At 38.6% G+C, this 19,125-nt stretch overlaps 1 protein-coding gene across 1 annotated transcript; it reads left to right on the top strand.

Moving 5' to 3' along the window:
* Positions 1–443: 443 nt before the first annotated feature.
* On the top strand, positions 444–17,482 carry mpzl3 (myelin protein zero-like 3). The gene is made up of 6 exons (XM_061682546.1): positions 444–852; positions 1,916–2,082; positions 10,212–10,425; positions 10,951–11,107; positions 16,419–16,488; positions 16,710–17,482. The coding sequence occupies exons 1-6, from the start codon at positions 783–785 to the stop codon at positions 16,788–16,790; spliced, it is 759 nt and encodes a 252-aa protein (XP_061538530.1). The 5' UTR covers positions 444–782; the 3' UTR covers positions 16,791–17,482.
* The last annotated feature ends 1,643 nt before the right edge of the window (positions 17,483–19,125 follow it).

Below are 19,125 nucleotides of genomic sequence, written 5' to 3' on the forward strand. Positions count from 1 at the left end.
ACACGATTCCACGTCGTCTGGCTGTTGGAGTGGTGGTGATATTTAGTAAATTAATTGTTATGTTTGTTATGTTTCTATCCATTAACGTTTGGAACAGCTTGACGATTTGTATACGAGCAATGAACTTGTTTTCTAGTACTGTGCAAAAGTCACGACTTGGTTGTTTGATTTACCTTTTGCTAGCGATCATATGGCACAGTAAAATGGTATACCAATACATTTATATCAATGTAGCCTTGTTAAAAATGTGAAAATGTGAATGTGATATTACTGTATTTACCCCACCACCATTATCGCCTTTAATCTTGCAAGCAGCACGGTTTGGCAATTTCTGTGGCTTTTTCGCAACAGCGCCCTCTAGTGCGGCAACTTGTAACATTTATGTTTGCGGTTGAAACATTCCACTTGGTTTTGGCGAGCACAGTCATTTGAATCATATCTATATTCCCTTCCGCTGCTATCGACTGACATACCAGCAGCGGATCATTGTTTATATGCTATGTTCCATAATTACTGACACTGCACGCATCTATGGCCTACCCGATCCTCATATGTACTACAAGCCAGTTGAGTCGTGGATCGCTGATGCGTTTGTGTGCCATTTATTCAATGGTCCAAGTCGGTCCATTAGCCGTACTTCCTGATCCACCTGTTTGTCAGGTAGCGCTCATTCTGCTGCGCCACGGAGACTTTTGAGTCACGCCGAACCACACAATGGCAGGACTTTGACGTATTTCTTTTTTGGGGGACGTTTTGTGTGGATGTTACTTTGAACTCCTAAAATGCCTCGAATGTGCCAAAGGACTCGCTCGCTCCAAGTCGTCTTGCTGTTCCATTTGCTCGTTTTCTTCGGTGAGTGAACAAGCCATATACTTCGGCTTTCATGTTGCTTATTCACAAGCGTTCCATCCACGAGTGTCGACGTTGTTTCTATTTACGTGACAACTGTTGTAAAATAACATCATTTCAGAAAAGTCTCGCGGGTGTAGCACATTCTCTTCCTGTATTTCTATTGCCGCGTCCTCGCTTTTGCCACTTTGTTCAGAACACAATCGGCGTGTTGTTAATTTGTAGTGTATATGAGCACATGGCTCTTTCTGGATTCTCCTATAAATGCTTGTCTTTTTCAGGCACATCCGAATCACGACATGTTAAAGCCCCGAACGCTAACTGCGCCGCTGCCTCCTCGTTTAAATGACCTCACAGTTGCGAGGCAATTCAAGTTTCGATTGACCAATTTGAAAGTATCGATATCATTTCCTTACTACGCCAAACGGTTATGGAATATTTCAAATGTTTCTGTGTTGAGGATGACGTCACACACGCATTTAACACAAGACTGTATGCGCATCATCTATGAATAGCCCAGCCATATCATAGTCCTCCCTATTTGCATATAATCGAGGCATTGCTATGACGTATGTAGCGCATAATAACCCCAAAGTCAGCAACCCGCAAACTCTCATGTTTAGATACGAATCAGCATGGATTTGTGATTAAATATGTGGAAAAAAAGTACCTGAATCTACATTCCATAGATACTGAAGCTGGTATATATAGCAGAATAGATGTGCCTTGCATTGTACTTACTTACTTTTTGCCACTCAATTAGAAAAATAGCCAATACAAGATGGCTGCGGTCAAAGTCAGATCAACATGCGTTCCTTTTAATCTCTGCAGGGATTGCAACTGTTTTTTTTTTTTTTTTTTTTAACCTGACTTCTAAAAAGTGATCGCTGTGTGGGGACATCTCACTGTGATCTGTTATTCTTCGACTTAAACGTAACCTTGTAAATGTAACTTGCGCATAACCTTTTGTAGTCAGCTCAATTTGCGAAAACACACACCTGCACAAACTACTGTTTTTGTTTTATCCCACAATTTGTATGTTTCAGTTTTTTGCTCTTCTTTTCAGCTCCTTCACTGGTCTTCTCCATCACAGTGAGTTCTCCAGCAGAGCTGCATGCATCCAAAGGAGACACCGTCACACTGTCCTGCACTTTCACTTCCACCAGCCGACCCACTAGCAAGATGACTGTCGACTGGTCCTATAGACCCCAGACTGGAGGGCCGCCACAGACGGTGAGTGAAGATCTTGTGTTGGACTCAATTCTGCTGCACTAAATTTGAGTCACCCAAAAATAAATATTTATAGTTGTGGTGGGACTTGATTGAATACATATTTAGTTAGAGCCTTTGTAATGAATCAATCACTTTGAAATCAATTCAAATAATGTTTCAGCTCTTAGACGTGTAAACTTAAAGGAGCTAGCTAAAGTTTTGAACAATGGCACTCATTCCATGGTTCTGGATTCACACATTATGTCTGCAGAAAAAAAAAATCCCCACCAAGAAAGACTAGTAATTTTAGGCTTGTTTTATGATTGAAATATTAGATTTTCAGCCAGATACTTACCTGTCCACATTTTATACACGTGAGCCTATCACGGCCTAACATGACAAGTGCAGGTGAGGACATTTCCTCACTGAAATACTATGTATTCTGTGGTGTAATTTTTGCCTATATTGAAAGCCTGGATGTTTTTTTTTTTAGAACGTAACGAGTGAAAATAGCAATAGTGAAACATTTTAATAGGCTTTTTTTTAATTTTATTTTTTTATAAATCGATCGTTGAAATTCCTCCTTGAGGAAAGACAGTCGCGTCATCCCACGAAGTAATTCTTGCAGATTCACTTCTGCGTATTTAAATGGATTTCAACAACTCAATGTTGTATTGGTGTTTCTATCAATGACTCAGACGTTTCTGTAGGGTTCATGGTGGCGTGTGACCGTTGGCATTGCGTGACAGACGTGGACTTTGATGGGCCTCGCTGGCTGTCCCGGTGGACAACTGCCGCGTTTGGCGCCTTGATGTCAGTAGTTTGTTAGTTTTGGATCGTGACGTTAAACGGGTGTTTGATTTTGACATGATGTGATAGATGGCACTCACTCTGAAACTGGTGCTTCTTGGTGATACCGGAAAGTCAAACAATGACTTCAACTCTGTGTGTATTTGGCTGTGCTAAGATTGACACATGACTTAAAGCAAATACAAAGTTCCTTCTTCACCAAAGGGCATTTGCACCAAAATTACATTTCTTTCTGAAACAAAATATTCCTGATCACCTTTTTTTTTTTTTGGGTACATCATCCAAGAAACATTTACGCAAAGAAGAAAAAAGAAAGACCAAAACTATTCATAAACAAGGATCCACATTTATTCAACAGGGCAGACAATATTAAATGATTACGTTCGTGTTAAATATTTACAATAAATCAGACCAGTTTTTCTGAGGAATCAAAAATATTCCACAACGGTGTAACGATTCGTTTTAGCAATAATTCGATTCGTATCACTGTTTGTGGTTGCCGATTGAATTCAAGGATGATATTGGTTCATTTAGAACGATCCGATCCGAAACGATTCAGTGGCTGGAGATCAATTCAGTAACATTTTAGCCAATTCCTCCAGTGTGACTGTGAAATAAATACTTGCTTACTGGACAGTACAGGTGAAATTTCTTAGATTGTTGTTGTTTCTTTTACGGAAATTGGGTAAAAATTAATTATAGTTATTAAATATGAAGATTTTCTTGATACACCTTCCTTTTATGTGTCGTGTACTGTATTGTATGTGCTTTCTAATGGACTACGAGTCTGCTTGATTAAAGTTGATTGATTGTATAATTTGAGGAAGAATTCCTGTGGCGCAAACATGCCAAAAGTTACTAATTCCAGGATAAAAAAAAAAAAGAGCCTCAAGTCTTATCTATTACAATTGTTTGCTATGTGGGCTACACCAAGCAGTTTAATAGACTTGCATGCAATCACTGAATTAAGGATACAGTATTTTTGGAGATTCCCTAGACTAGATGACAATTAAATTTATTCCACGGCTAACTTTAGCATTTTATAAACAGATACCCCACAATGTTGCCGCATTAGAGGCGTGATTGAACATTTACAAAACTCAGTGAAGTGGATTATTGCCTCAGCACTTGTCTGCTTTGACACATTAGACTCTGTGCGTCATTTATACAGTGCAGTGGCCTGGAAAATATGTGGGAAAAGAACAGACATTGTAAAAGTAATTTGTGTTTTAGTAAAGTCAATTTGTGTCTGAAATTCTCAAGTCTCAACCAATTTCAGTTTTTTTTTTTTCAACCAATTTTTAAGTATCATGAATTTCCATCAATGCATGTGCTTAATTTGTATCAGTCTTCTGCTCAATCACATTTCAGCCCAGCCTCTGTGTATTCCAGAGGCTTCCCCGAAAACCTTCATGTGAACAGTTACCTAAATTCCTTTTCTCTATGTTGGTATTGTGGTCTTCCAAAATGCCATCCACGTTTCCATTCCAACCCATAACAGCACTCAATCAGGGTTGAGCCTCATTGACCAGTCCACTAAAAACCACCACATAATTTAAGGAGTTCCATTTGGGCTTGAAGTGAACCATCAAATGTGGTTCTGTGCAATTGCATTTAGACCACTGGAATATATACTGTGGTAGTTGCAACCCTATATGCCATCATTTCCTAGAGGAGCACTCAGAGTGAAGTGAAGGCTAATGTTTTGTGGCTCCGCCTAATGTGTAGTACTGTTGGTTTAGTCATTAACAGACAATGTTATCTGGCCTCAAAGTGCGTAGCAAGATGAGAAGAACAGACAAGGCGATATTATGTTAGCATGCGCATGCATTTGTGTCTAAACGTCATGAACTCGCAAAGCTCTAAAGTTATTGCAAAACGGTGCTACAGCCATTCAAACTATTTTTGCTCCATTTATTACAAATACATCATGTGCCGCAAATTGGCAATGTGATATTGTGTCCGTGGATGGAATCAGGTCTAAATTTTTCCAATTTCTATTTTCAAGCCAGTATTTACTCTCCATCCAATTTCATTAGCTGTTTTGGCTGTTTTATATGTGTGAGTATACCTGGTCGTATATCACAGTGGGCCTGAACATGAATAAGCATGTGAAATAAATACATCATAAATACAATTATTCAGAAAAAAACTCTGGTCGTCTAGAACTCTTATCTAATTTATGTTGCAACCTTCAAATTACGAGACTGGGGGAAAAAAGGTTTCTCGTCACTTACCCTAAATTGTATACATATAAAAAGTGACGGGGTGCCCCCTTTTCGAGATATGATAGTTTGATTTATAACGCTGTAATTTAAAATTACGCTAAACCGGAAGTAACGCAGGCATCACCTCCATCTTATTCTTTTCTCCTAAATTAAGAATTTTTTTTATTTAATTTATAAAAAAAGTGAGATTAAGATCAGACACTTTTTAAATATATTTATTTTATTCTGCTGCTTGCATCACATTTTATGAAGTTAGCTCTTCAGATACATGGCATCTACTTGTTAGATGTTAGCTTGTGTGACATTGTATGTTAAACAGATATCTAATTTCTTGAATAGTGCATTTGCAAGTTTCGATGGAATGAGTACTTGCATGGCATTTTGTCAGCCTTCCATATGGTGCCATTATTCAGTTGATGTCCTCTTGGCCTTTTAAGCCTTTCTTGTTTTTAACTTTTTTTATTTTTCTTTTTTTAATAAAATGTAAGGCAACTGTTTGAATTGGCTGGATTGCGTATGTATCCAAGTTGAAGAAATCCAGAAACTTCTATCTGATCTGCTTTGAGAGTACAAATGTGTTCTTATGGAAGAACAAGGTCTGACTTCCCATTTACTCTAACTTGAATATACAGTGGGTACGGAAAGTATTCAGACCCCCTTAAATTGTCACTTTTTTTTTAAATATCGCAGCCATTTGCTAAAATCATTAAAAAAATTTCCACATTAATGTACACACAGCACTGCATATTGACAAAAAAAAACCTGAATTGTTGACATTTTTGAAGATTTATTAAAAAAGAAAAACTGAAATATTACACAGCCATAAGTATTCAGACCCTTTGCTCAGTATTTAGTCGAAGCACCCTTTTGAGCTAATACAGCCTTTTTGGGAATGATGCAACACGTTTTTCACACCTGGATTTGGGGATCCTCTTCCATTCCTCCTTGCAGATACTCTCCAGTTCTGTCAGGATGGATGGTGAACGTAGGTGGACAGCCATTTTCAGGAGATGCTCAATTGGGTTTAAGTCAGGGCTCTGGCTGGGCCATTCAAGAACAGTCACTGAGTTGTTCTGAAGCCACTCCTTCGGTATTTTAGCTGTGTGCTTAGGGTCATTGTCTTGTTTGAAGGTAAACCTTCGGCCCAGTCTGAGGTTCTGAGCACTCTGGAGAAGGTTTTCGTCCAGGATATCCCTGTACTTGGCCGCATTAGTCTTTCCTTCGATTGCAACCAGTCGTCCTGTCCCTGCAGCTGAAAAACACACCCACAGCATGATGCTGGCACCACCATGCTTCACTGTTGGGACTGTATTGGACAGGTGATGAGCAGTGCCTGGTTTTCTCCACACATGTCACTTAGAATTAAGCCTAACAATTTCTATCTCGGTCTCATCAGACCAGAGAATCTTATTTCTCGACATCTTGGAGTCCTTCAGGTGTTTTTTTTTTTTAGCAAACTCCATGCAGGCTTTCATGTGTCTTGCACTAAGGAGAGGCTTCCGTCGAGCTACTCTGCCATAAAGCCCTGAATGGTGGAAGGCTGGAGAGATGGTTGACTTTCTAGAACTTTTGCCCATCTCCTGACTGCATCTCTGGAGCTCAGCCACAGTGAATTTTGGGTTCTTCTTTACCTCTCTCACCAAGGCTCTTCTCCCCCGATTGCTCAGTTTGGCCGACGGCCAGCTGTAGGAAGGGTTCTGATCATCCCAAACGTCTTCCATTTCAGGATTATGGAGGCCACTGTGCTCTTAGGAACCTTAAGTGCAGCAAAAAAGATTTTGTAACCTTGGCCAGATCTGTGCCTTGCCACAATTCTGTCTCCGAGCTCATCAGGCAGTTCCTTTGACCTCATGATTCTCATTTGCGCTGACATGCACTGTGAGCTGTAAGGTCTTATATAGACAGCTGTGTGGCTTTTCTAATGAAGTCCAATAAGTATAATCAAACTCAGCTGGACTCTGATGAAGGTGTAGAACTATATTAAGGATGATCAGAAGAAATGGACAGCACCCAAGTTAAATATGAGTGTCACAGCAAAGGGTCTGAATACTTATGGCTGTGTGATATTTCAGTTTTTCTTTTTTAATAAATCATCAAAAATGTCAACAATTCAGTTTTTTTTCTGTCAATATGGGGTGCTGTGTGTACATTGAGGAAAAAAATTAACTTAAACGATTTTAACAAATGGCTGCAATATAACAAAGAGTGAACAATTTAAGGGGGTCTGAAAAGTTAACCAAAGTTTTTGTAATGTAAACCATAGCTTGTTTTTCAAGCCAGATTGACTCCCAAAATGGGATTTTTGAAAAGGTTAAAGTGCTTGGAAACCGCCAAATAGTTACTGCTGGCTCTTTCACAGATGGACTTGAGTTATGAAATATTGCTGCCTACTATTTCTCAATTCTTTCCCACTTTGAGTTCATTAGATATTTACATGCACAGACCATGAAAATTGAGCTTTCATTGAAATCCAGGGGGAATGATTATACAATACTATATGCTGTGAAACCAGAAATCTTTGAGGGGGTATAAAAAGTAAAAAGTATAAGAAAACCTTTATTAATGGTACTGAGTGTCCACACCTTTTTACTTTTAATTGTGTGGCTGTGTTAAGTCATAATCGATCACATTTAAATATTCAACAGATCTTGTAGGATTTTCCTCACGTTTACATAGTTGCATCATATGACAAATAACGTAAAAGGAAGTTGTATTTGCAGAGAAATAATACAAAAGGACAGCAAGAATATTTTAGAGAATAACCAGTTTGTTGGGAGGCTGGGAAATGTTAATTACTAAGTTGTATTTAGTTTATAGTCATCTCTTAGAATTTCTCTAATATAGTACAATTTTATATTTTCCAAAGTTTGGAGGGTTACGTTTTTTTACATTGTGTCATTATCAAAGAATTGTTGTAGCATGCTGATTAACATTTCTAACTGGCACCTCATGTCAAACAAGCAGGACAAACTGTTTGTGCGCATGCTTATGTTTCTTGCCGGTGACGAGCCTGGCATGCATAATATAACCTTTTCAATGGTTAATGCATGGGTGTGTGAGCGCCCCAACTTATTTTGTTTTCCTTCAACAAAAGTTAGTGTTGATTAAGTCTTCATCCATACTTCCAAGTCCTTATTGACTTATTGATTATTTGCAACAAAAGCGCCCCCCCCCCCCAATGAAACAGCTAATCAGTCTGCTTTCATGGAGGACTACAGAAATCAAAACATTTACTGTGGAGAGAGTGAAATTCCAAGTACTTGGAGAATTTTAAGTTGGTCTCTAAACGATTAATCAATTATTAGTTATCAGTTAATAAACAGTTGATTAATTTGGTAATCAATTAGTTGTCGATTAATCGTTGCACCTGTCGTCTTCTGTAATTATTTTTTCCTTATTTTGTGTGTCACGTTTTCCATTACAAATATTTCTTCCAACCTGCACAGCCACTGCTCCTCACTTGGTGAACGCTGATAGTTTTGACAATGTCGTCATCTTTTATGTGAGACTTATTTAAATGCAATGAAACAATGCTACGTATGTCAATGGAGTCTAACATAGCCTTGGGCCGACGACCAATTACACTCACATTCACACTTACTGTAAGTCAACCCAGACACCGATATTAAGAAGCTATATTGCTAACGTGCTTTTGCCCATCCTTATCTGCTCCCCCTTGTCTCTTTCTTTGGAGAAACATGTAATAAATGTCAGTTCTATTCTGATGATTAATTCTCCAAATACTTTTTATTTTTTAGGCGCTGAGATTTGTGCCCATATTTCTAAACATTGGTCTCGTCACTTAGCTTGTCCCACCACCATCTGTCTCAGCACCCGCTGCCAGATACTTTTCTTTAGATGAAAATGATAACATTCATTTAGCGTTATGGTCAAATGTTTGTTTCTGATCGTCACTGAAACAAAACTGTCAGTCAGATATGCTTACTGGATTATTGATTTTTTTTTTTTTTTTTTTGTGTGCCATCTCTTATCAGTTTTTGTCAACGTCAACCTTGTTTTAGCTTTTCTTCCAAGTAAGCTTACAATATATTATTGTATGCTGTATGTGCTTGCTTGTAATCAGTTTTTGTTTGGCTCGTTGAGATTTACCTTAAAAAAGAAAAGAAAAGAGGGTTAGAGCTTCATAAATAATCATTATGTATGTATGCAGCATCAAAAGCTGTTGTGCTGAACCAAGTTTCAGACAGCTGAGTCAGTCATTTGGTAGCAACTTCCCATTTAAACATTTCCGACACTTATCTCTGTATGCCTCAGAGGAAATCATACATAGAAATTCTGGATCTACGTGAAACTGTATCTCCATTTAGCTATTCAATCTTAAGCATTTGCCCATCGATTTCCTAGGTAACATATGTTTATATCTTGGCGGAGATCGGAGTGCTCTGGTTGAAAACTAATACACTGTGGTGAATACAAATCAATAGCATGAATGTGAATTTGTTCGCAAGCAAAGGCTTTGTATAGTAAATATAAGCCAAGCCAAATAATTTATTGTACAGGTGGTCCTTGGTTTAGTGTAACCCAATTTTGTACATTAGTTGGAACACATGTACTCTCGACTACTAACTAAAACCATAATTTTAAACCTTGGCCATAAGTACAAAAAGAATCAAAAGAAAAACAATGAGAAAAAAAAGAAAGAAGTGCCTTACCTTTACTCTTGTGTTTGGTTTGCATGTTGGAAGGGGCTCAACCTTGTTCATTTTGTGCTGTTGTAGATCAACACCAGCGTAAACTGATGACAATCCTGTACATGCTAAACACAAAGAAATCCTTTCGGTGTTATAACAGTGTTGAAATAAACATTGTGTGGTCATCTTGCTGGCACTAACAATCTATACAATAACACTAACAGGCGTCCCCGCTCGTCCACCAAAAAATGAACCTCTAAAGTAGTGGAGTTTCTATGGCAATGGCAGAGGCTATTCTACTGTACAATTATTACTACCTACTGTCACATCAGAATGATTTAGCTATTGTTTTGTGACCAAATTATAAGACTTTTTGACCTATATTTACTTCTCTTGACCACACCCCTCAACTCCTGTAATGAGTAATAATAGTTTTTGCCTCCTTTTCTGCTTTCCTCAGTTCTTCCACTTCTCTTCTCGTACCTTCCCTCCTCTGGAGGGCCAGTTCGGTGGGCGTGTTAAGTGGCGAGGAAGCCCGGCAAGGGGGGAAGCCTCCATCTCTCTGATCAATTCGACACTGAATGATAATGGAACCTACACATGCTCAGTCAGAAATCCCCCAGATGTCCACGGGAACCCAAACTCCCACACAGTACTCACTGTCACTCCCAGTGGTAAGGCGCTCCACATATCTGCTTCATATTATAACCAAGCAAATATTTTATTTTGCACATGATAATGCCAGTAACAATTGTCAAATGAGGCCTCCTGCAATGCATGTTTGTCATCTAATTTACTGTATGTGAATGCTACCTACTGTATATTTACTTCAGATGACGAGACTTGACATACAGGCACGGCAGAGTGAAAAGTTAGCATTCCTTTGTCAACATGTATTTAATTAAGCTGACTCGTCAACAATTATATATATATTTATGTATTTTGTACATTGAGTTATACTGTCAGCCTGCCCACTGGTATATAGAATAGTGTTTATTATGATTTTAATCCAAGTTGTGAATGGTTTCTGATCATTGTATTGGTAAAAAGATATAGCAAAAGCAGTTGAAATTTCCTGCGTAGCTGCATTTTGCAATGTATGTTGTGTCATTGTGGAGGGGGCTGAAGGGGGGGGGGCATGCTCTCCTAAAAAGCTTGTTGATATGTATCCAAGTACCTCCAATTGTCGTCCTCCTCAGCACCCAGTGTTCGCTTCTCGGATGTTACATTCCTCCTCGTTTTCATCCTCGTCCCTTCTACCATCATTGCCCTTATTCTGATTGGTCGGATGCTCTGGCCCAAGAGAGAGCGCAGCCAATCCAAGGGCTACAGATCATCCATAGAGGTTGCCGATGGGTGAGTAGATTTGTTCAACCAATCACTGAAGTGGGTCTCTTGAGATTTATCCAACTCCTGGTTGGTATAGATTCACCTCTGAATTGCTAATTTTACATAGGTTAAAGAATAATTAAGTTTTAGGTAGGGATGGGGCTTTGGCCAAATCTCCTTGATACATCTGGCAAATAAACATTTTATTTGTACAAATCTTATGCATTCATTTAGGGCTGGAAAGAAACAATTATTGAAATAATCAATTAATCTGTCGACTATTTGTGATTAATCGGTGTGGATAAAAACATTTTTTAATTTCCACCCCTTTATTCAAAAACAACAACTATTTCAAATTGACAATGGAGAAAATGCACAAACATAAAATTATTACTTTTCAATCACTTGTTTGGTCCCTAAGATGTCAGAAAATAGGCAATTTTTTTTATCATTCTGTTCCAAAATAAAAACAGATGTTTGCAGATGTTTTATTTTGATTAAATACAAAGATAATCAGTCTGCTTTCACAGAGCACTACAAAAATCAAAGAATATTTACCGGTGATTGGCTGAAGGGTTCCTCTGAGGATTTGGACAATTTTAAGTGAATCAACATCTCTAAACAATTAATTCCATCAATTTTCCATCCCGCTTATCCTCACTAGGGTCGCTGAAGTCTATCCCAGCTGAATCCGAGCGAGAGGCGGGGTACACCCTGAACCGGTCGCCAGCCAATTGCAGGGCACATGCAAACAAACAACCATTTGCACTGACATTTATACCTTCGGGCAATTTAGAGTCTGCAATTAACCTACCATGTATGTTTTGGGGATGTTGGAGGAAACCGGAGTGCTCGGAGAAAACCCACGTAGGCACAGGGAGAACATGCAAACTCCACACAGGTGAGGCCGGATTTGAACGCAGGTCTTCAGAACTGTGAGAACCGCCTAAACAATTAATTGATTGTCAAAATAGTTGTCGATTAATTTGATAATCGATTAATTGTTGCACCTCTACATTTATTGAAGAGACTGTAGGTGTTTTCTAATAAAGTCTTGACAATTTCTTCCAGAACATAAAGGCCTCCAGGCTAAACAATTTCCATTCCAAGACAACAGGTTAAACTGACATGCTACCTTTATTAACTCATTTAGTGCCAGAGACCTATAAATACATTTTCACAAATCCATCTATTTAATGCCAAATTTAATGTTTCCTTCCCCCCCCCCAATCGTAATAGAGGGTTTGGGGCAGCCCCACAATGGGTATCAAAGGCGTGGGAAGGATTTTAGTATGATAAATCAACACTAGATTGCACCAGTGGCTTTGATCAGAGCTTTGTCAGCACGATCTGAGGAAGATTATATCTGTTGAAGGGCCGTGTGACACGGTAGAGAGTTGTAGCAGCGTGGTTGGAAGAGACAACACGGTAATCGGACAGTTAGAGCGAAAAAGCATCAATAAATACTCGACTTTACACCAATTTTATCGGGCTGATCGGTATCGGTCGATATTTAGCATTTTATGCTGATCGGCTGATCGGCTTTAATGTCATAATTCGCCGATCCGATCAATGACCGCAAAAGACATTAACTCTGTGTTGCCGCGTGCACATTATATTTCAATCCAAAAGTTAGTTTATTTTTAGCCTTGTCTCGTGTCTTTTGACGTAGTACTGTAAATATCTGACGGCCAAAGAAGTTATTTAAACGGCGGTGGTGTGGGACAGACAACACGTCGGAGACAGGCAACACGTAATGCCCGGATCAGACGACAAGACAAATTTGCTCTTTCACGATTGCAATAAAATCTTGTATTCCGATACCACCGCATCCCGTTTTTTACGATCATTGGGTTCTTGTCAACTCAAATGCGACCGGATACACTCGTTACCGTGGCAACGACAAGAGTGGATCGCGCCGACTATATAATGAGGACAAAATGGGGGAAAACGTGTGTTGGTGGTCACTGTTGCTCAGGACAGGAGAAGACATTCGTTTAAGGCTTGCTTGATGTATGTTCACGTACTTTGAATACAATACGGCTCACAAGCAGGCAATAAAATGTTATGTAGCCTAGCAAGCTAGCGGTACCACGAACGGTTGGACGTAAACATGCCGCCATTCTGTCGAATCATGCTCTAAAGTTTCGGTGTGGGTGAAGTAATTTAATTAAAAATAAAGTAATTTAATAACATTAAGTTAGCACCCATTATTTCGTTCATGTAATGTTGGTCTGACCTGACTGATTAGAATACACGATCTGACTAGAGCAGTGATTTCCAACCTTTATGGAGCCAAGGAACATATTTTACAATTGAAAAATCTCCCGGCACACCAACAAACAAAAATGTCACAAAAAGTGGATGCATTAATTTCCTGTGTTTACTTCCTGCCATCTAATAGAAGACCATTCATTTGTTCTGTCTGTCACTATGCCTCACTGGCATAAATAGAGGAACAAAAATACATTATTTATTGTAAATATAATTTTTTAGTAATTAACTACACAAGTATATACATTAAATGAACAGGTCATTTAAATAGACACATTCCTCCATCTTGTGATCGGATCGGTTATCGTTTTTTTAAACTCTCCGATCGGTGATCAACCCCAAAAATCCCGATCGTGTAAAGCCTAATAAGTACAGACCGCTTACTCTAAAACAGAGTTTTACAAATGCCAAAAATGGGGAAAGAACGTGATTACGCTACGACAACGAATGGCGTGTAACGCTGGTAACGTCGAGCGTTCGGACCCGCGATGAAATCACCGACCACTTCCCTCGAAACATCGACTGCCGAGGGAGATTTGGACTCGGATTACAATGAGCCGCCTCCGGATTCATCGGACGACTATTCTCCGTCGGTATCATCTGGGAGGAACAGGGCGTCCTCCCCTGAGGTAAGAACTTGCTAACTTCAAAGCTAACGTCCATAGCCTGAGCGATTACTCCGTTTACCATCTGTCATGCAACGTTCACAAATAAGCACGACAGTTTGTCCTACAAATCATACATCCTGTAGACAAAAACGTGGAGCATCGATAGCTAGACGAATTGGATAGATATTTTTTGTCGTTCTTTTATTTATAGACCGTAGTGCACAAAAATATAATTTTCAGACAATGTGATGTGTGTACTGTAGATTTGTTTGTTTTACCTTTACTCATCGCACTGTAGCACCAGCATAAATATTTTGTGGTAATTGTACACAATTTGAATTTGTATTATTCAATTTGAAACATAGCATTTAAAAACTTAATCTGAATAGTATTATTTGAAATTGAATGTATTCGTTTGGAACTGAAGTCCAATAAACTTAAAAGTGAATGTAAGAATTTTTTATCTGCAATGAAAATTCTAATTATATATCTTCGCATTCAGTTTGATCATTTCAGATTCAGTTCGACAAATCCAATTTCAAAGTAGCTGTGACTGTCAGGTAAGGAATAGCAATCATTCGGCGATACACAGATCTCCTCTTTGGCCAATCAGCGCCTTCGTTTTTTACCACATGACATAGGGACTCTCCTGAAAGTCAAATCGTCTAACCAGCTACAGTATTTTAACCTTTATACCACCTTTCCTTAACCTTTGTGGAATGCATCATATGGTTAGAAAGAGATGATTAAAAAAAAAGTGCTTCCTTTCGAACATAGGAAAAGACATATCACACTGACGTGACTAAGTCGTCTTTCCGTTTTTTTCCCCCCAATGTAACGTCATTGGCATTGCGCTCCATGCCTGAGGCTTTCCTGACATCTAGGGGTAGAAACAGCACACACTGCATCTCGATACAGACAGCACTGCTTAAATCGAATATGTTCACTTTTCGGAGAGTCCCTATGTTCACGTGATAAAAAAACGAAGGTGCTGATTGGCTGAAGAGGAGATCTGTGTATCGCCGATCGTTTGATATTCCTTACAGTCCCTGCATGTCTGTCACAGCTAATTTGAAATTGAATTTGGCGAACTGAATTTGAAATGATCAAACAAGGTGAAAATATATAATTTGAATTTTCATTGCGGATAAAAAAAAAAAATCTTACATTCAGGTTTATTGGACTTCAGTTCCAAACTAATTCAATTTCAAATTATACTATTCAGATTCAGTGTTTAAATGCAATGTTTCAAGTTAAACGATACAAATTCAAATTGTTTTTTTTAAATTCAGATTTTGAATGCAATTATTCAAGTGTAGAATTTCAAATTCAAATATAAATGATTCAAATTCAGTTCCTGCTGGCACATATTTCAGTCCATAGCAGTCCCAGACCTGTTGGCAAGATAGGTGAAAAAGATATTTTGCTCCACTTCACACTGCAGCAATAATATGTTTCATTTTTATGTTAATTGTTTATATTTTATCTTTTACAGGAGGTGCATCAAGCAGTGGCGAGGCTGTTCGCGGGTGGTCGTCTGCTGACTGGGAACCCACAAATGCACACTTGCACGCACGCCCACACAGCTGTACATATTCCAAAGTTCATGCATCATCAATTTGAAAATGCATGTTATACTTGTAAATAAACTGTTAGTTTGCAATCAAAATACCCTTTTTGTGTTGTTTATGCATTGTTTAGATATTTGAACTATCGTAAAAGCAAAAAAAAATTGCATTAAAGTGAACGTTCTGCTTGAAATTCATCGCTTCACAAAAGCTGTTTTTTTTTTTTTCCCCCTTGGAAACGGGTATTATCAAAAAACGTATCTATGTTCAACTGCTGTTTACTAAAGAACGGTAAAAGGTAGAAATGTACTTTTTTTCTTGACGAAAGAAGAGGGTTAAATCTTTCTTTTGGTAGGGTTCCGTAGCTATAGAACACAATTTTATGTAGGCTTTAAAAAAATCAGTCAAAATTGTCAAAAATGGCTGGCACCCGGCTCTCCCAATTTCTGAAAAACAGCTTGTATTAATGAGTTAACCCAACTAGTCTGTTATGTAGGTATAAACAATATTGCAATATTATTCCCTCGTTCCAAATACAGTGCTACCCTCGCTACTCGCAGGGCCGCGAATAGGGAAAATCCACAGATAATGGACAGCCATTATAATTGCATTGGAAACATTTAAAAAAAATTTAAAACCCCAAAATACTTGAATAAGCGAGGATTTACAGCCAATAAACATTTTCCACTAAAAAGGGGGTGCTCCCCGAAAAAAGGAAAAGATTTGAAAAAAAAACTGAAAAAAAATCTGAATAGTTGAATCCACAGGTTCCGAACCGCGAATATGCAGGGGTCCATTGTAGTACGATACCAAAGTTGGCTTTCTCTTTATTTTGCCTTGGCAGTATACTGTACGTTGACTCACTGTTGCCTCTTCTATGTTCATCAGAGTGGAGTATGACAACGACCGAATGGGGGGCAAAGACACAAGGATCACATGCTGTGACATATCCCTGACGGTACAGTACAGTGCATACTCTTCAATTGTGCGACAGTCTTGCTGTTGAATAATTTAAGTGAGCATGTCTGTCAGATCTGTTTCACAGGCTGTTTTACATACTGGATATATGATGACAGCGAATTATTTTTTTCTATTTTTTTTATTTCTTTTATAGGTTTTGTGTTTTCCTCCTGTTAGCTCATCTTCCTGTGTTTGTTTTCTCATTGTCTGTGTCTCCAGGACTCTGAGAGTGAGTATGAGTACCACAACGTGAAAGAGAACACACCTACTGCTGAAGGTTATGCTGAGTCTCAGTGCTAGAGAACCTTGCTCGCTTGTAGATGTTAAGGCCTGCCGGTGCCTTTTATAGGCTTTGTACAGAATGGAAATCAATGGTGAATTAATGTACGTGTCAACCTCTCAGCAGGGCAGTTTGGTAACGAGGTGCATGTGATGTCGTGAAGGAGATATATTTTGTCTAATTTATTGCTTCTGTCATAGCAGCTGCTGTCTTATTTGGTTGTCATATTTTTTGGTAGTGAAATAAAGATTATGATTTTCAATGTCGCTTAATATTATGACTGTACATAATGTGTATATATAAATAGGATGTCGCTTTAATTTTTTGAAATTATGATTTTTTTTGGGGATGAAAATGTCCTTTTCAGATTTATATTTTAGAAACTTTTGCAACAGTACATTTTTACTGACCGCATGATTTTCACTTAATGAAGAAATCAGGCTGACTTTTGGGTGAGATGCCTTGCCAAACTCGGTAATTAGGACGTATGAATAGTCAGTCTGTTGGTAAAGCTAATTGCATACAGCAGCAGTTTCCTCCTCTTTCTGATTGTTCTGTCGAACTATTCATGAATGGAAACTCTTTCAATATTCATGACTGTTCGTATTTCTTTAAAAACTCTGAAGGACAGGCTGGAGTTGTATGACAGAGTGATTGTAAAGGTGTAGTAATAAAACTGTAGAAAAAAAAAACACGCAAAAAGCAATAATAAGTTCCTCATTCTGTCTCATTTATTTTCACTTTCTTATTCAGCTTGTACTCAAACCCCCAAGCTTTTCATAATTTAAGCACTCCCAGGCTGTAATAATTATCATTACTACTTAATGTGAACTGCCATGGCAACAGCTTACTGATGTCAGGAGGAAAACAATATTTAGGAAAATAATTGAATAAAGAAAATACACATCGACTGCTTGATTGTGTGAACGGGTTATTCAATTTCTCGGGATAATAAATTTGCGGCAGAACTGATTTCCAATTTATAATATACTATCATTAAAGGCGACACGGTGGCTGTCCTGGCTGACTTTGGGCGAAAGGCGGACTACACCCTGAACTGGTCGCCAGTCAGTCGCAGGGCCCATATAGACACGGACAACCGTTCTCACACACGTTCACGCCGTCACTGAGTGAGAACTGAACCCACGCTGCCCGCACCAAAGTCAGGCGAGTGTACCACTACACCATCAGTGACTTATCATTAAATCCTGTTTAACATATACTGTACATTAAGCTGATCAGAATGGAACTAAATTCCCCAAATGACATAATGTATGTGCACTATGTATCCATGTCGAAGGCTCAGTTCGATGGCCCTAACTGGGAGGGTTGGAGCATATCCCAGCTGGTTTTGAGTGAGAGGTGCATCCCAAACTGATCACCTCTCAATCACGCAGCTTGTACACACTCAGAAACCTTCAGAATCACAATGACGGGCAATTTAGAGTCTGTAATGAACTGAACATTAATGCTTTTGTACTGTGGGAGGAAGCCGATGAAATTGGAGAGAATCCATCCATGCGAGCACTAGGAGAACATGTGAACACCACACAAGAAGCAAGATGCCAACTCTTGCTAACCACTTACAGTATCTGCTTTACTGAGTGAACAAATCATATTGGTGACGTGTAAACTGGAACATGGGACCTTGAAAATGATTGATCCAAATTTGCAAATTAGCAAGTGTCACAATGTTGAATTAAGGTCGAATAAGTCCTGACTTCTTGATGCTCACTTGAATGACGCTGTGAGAGACGACCTGTGTCAGGTGTAATGTCCTGTCAGGACCGACGTGATTGAATCGAGGCTGGCAGGAAAATTGAAGTTGATATAAGTTCTGAGTGACTGTTCTCTGAGTTTAGAAGATCCAACAGACACTGCGTGGCACAACAATTTGGAAGGAAGTGTCTGGAAAGAAATGGACTACATGAAAAAGTAATCTGTGAATCTTGAAACAAAAAGAAATGTTAGTTAAAAGGATAACCGTAAAATAAAATGTCTATTGAGCAAATAAAAGACAGCAAATAAATGTGGCGGCAAATAAAGATGGAACATTATTTGTAATTAAATGCAACAACAGTGTGACAGGTCTGGGTTTTGAGTCCCATTTGGGACTTTCTGGTGTGGAGTTCACGCTGGCAAATGACTGCAATGTACAGTGGATATGGAAAGTATTCAGACCCCCTTAAAATGTTCATTCTTTATTATATTGCAGCCATTTCCTAAAATCATTTAAGTTAATTTTTCCCTCATTAATGTACACACAGCATATTGACAGAAAAAAAAAACGTAATTGTTGAAATGTTTGCTGATTTATTAAAAAAGAAAAACTGAAATATCACACAGCCACAAGTA

The sequence above is a fragment of the Phycodurus eques genome, chromosome 7 (assembly GCF_024500275.1).
Source record: "Phycodurus eques isolate BA_2022a chromosome 7, UOR_Pequ_1.1, whole genome shotgun sequence".
Lineage (NCBI taxonomy): Eukaryota > Metazoa > Chordata > Actinopteri > Syngnathiformes > Syngnathidae > Phycodurus > Phycodurus eques.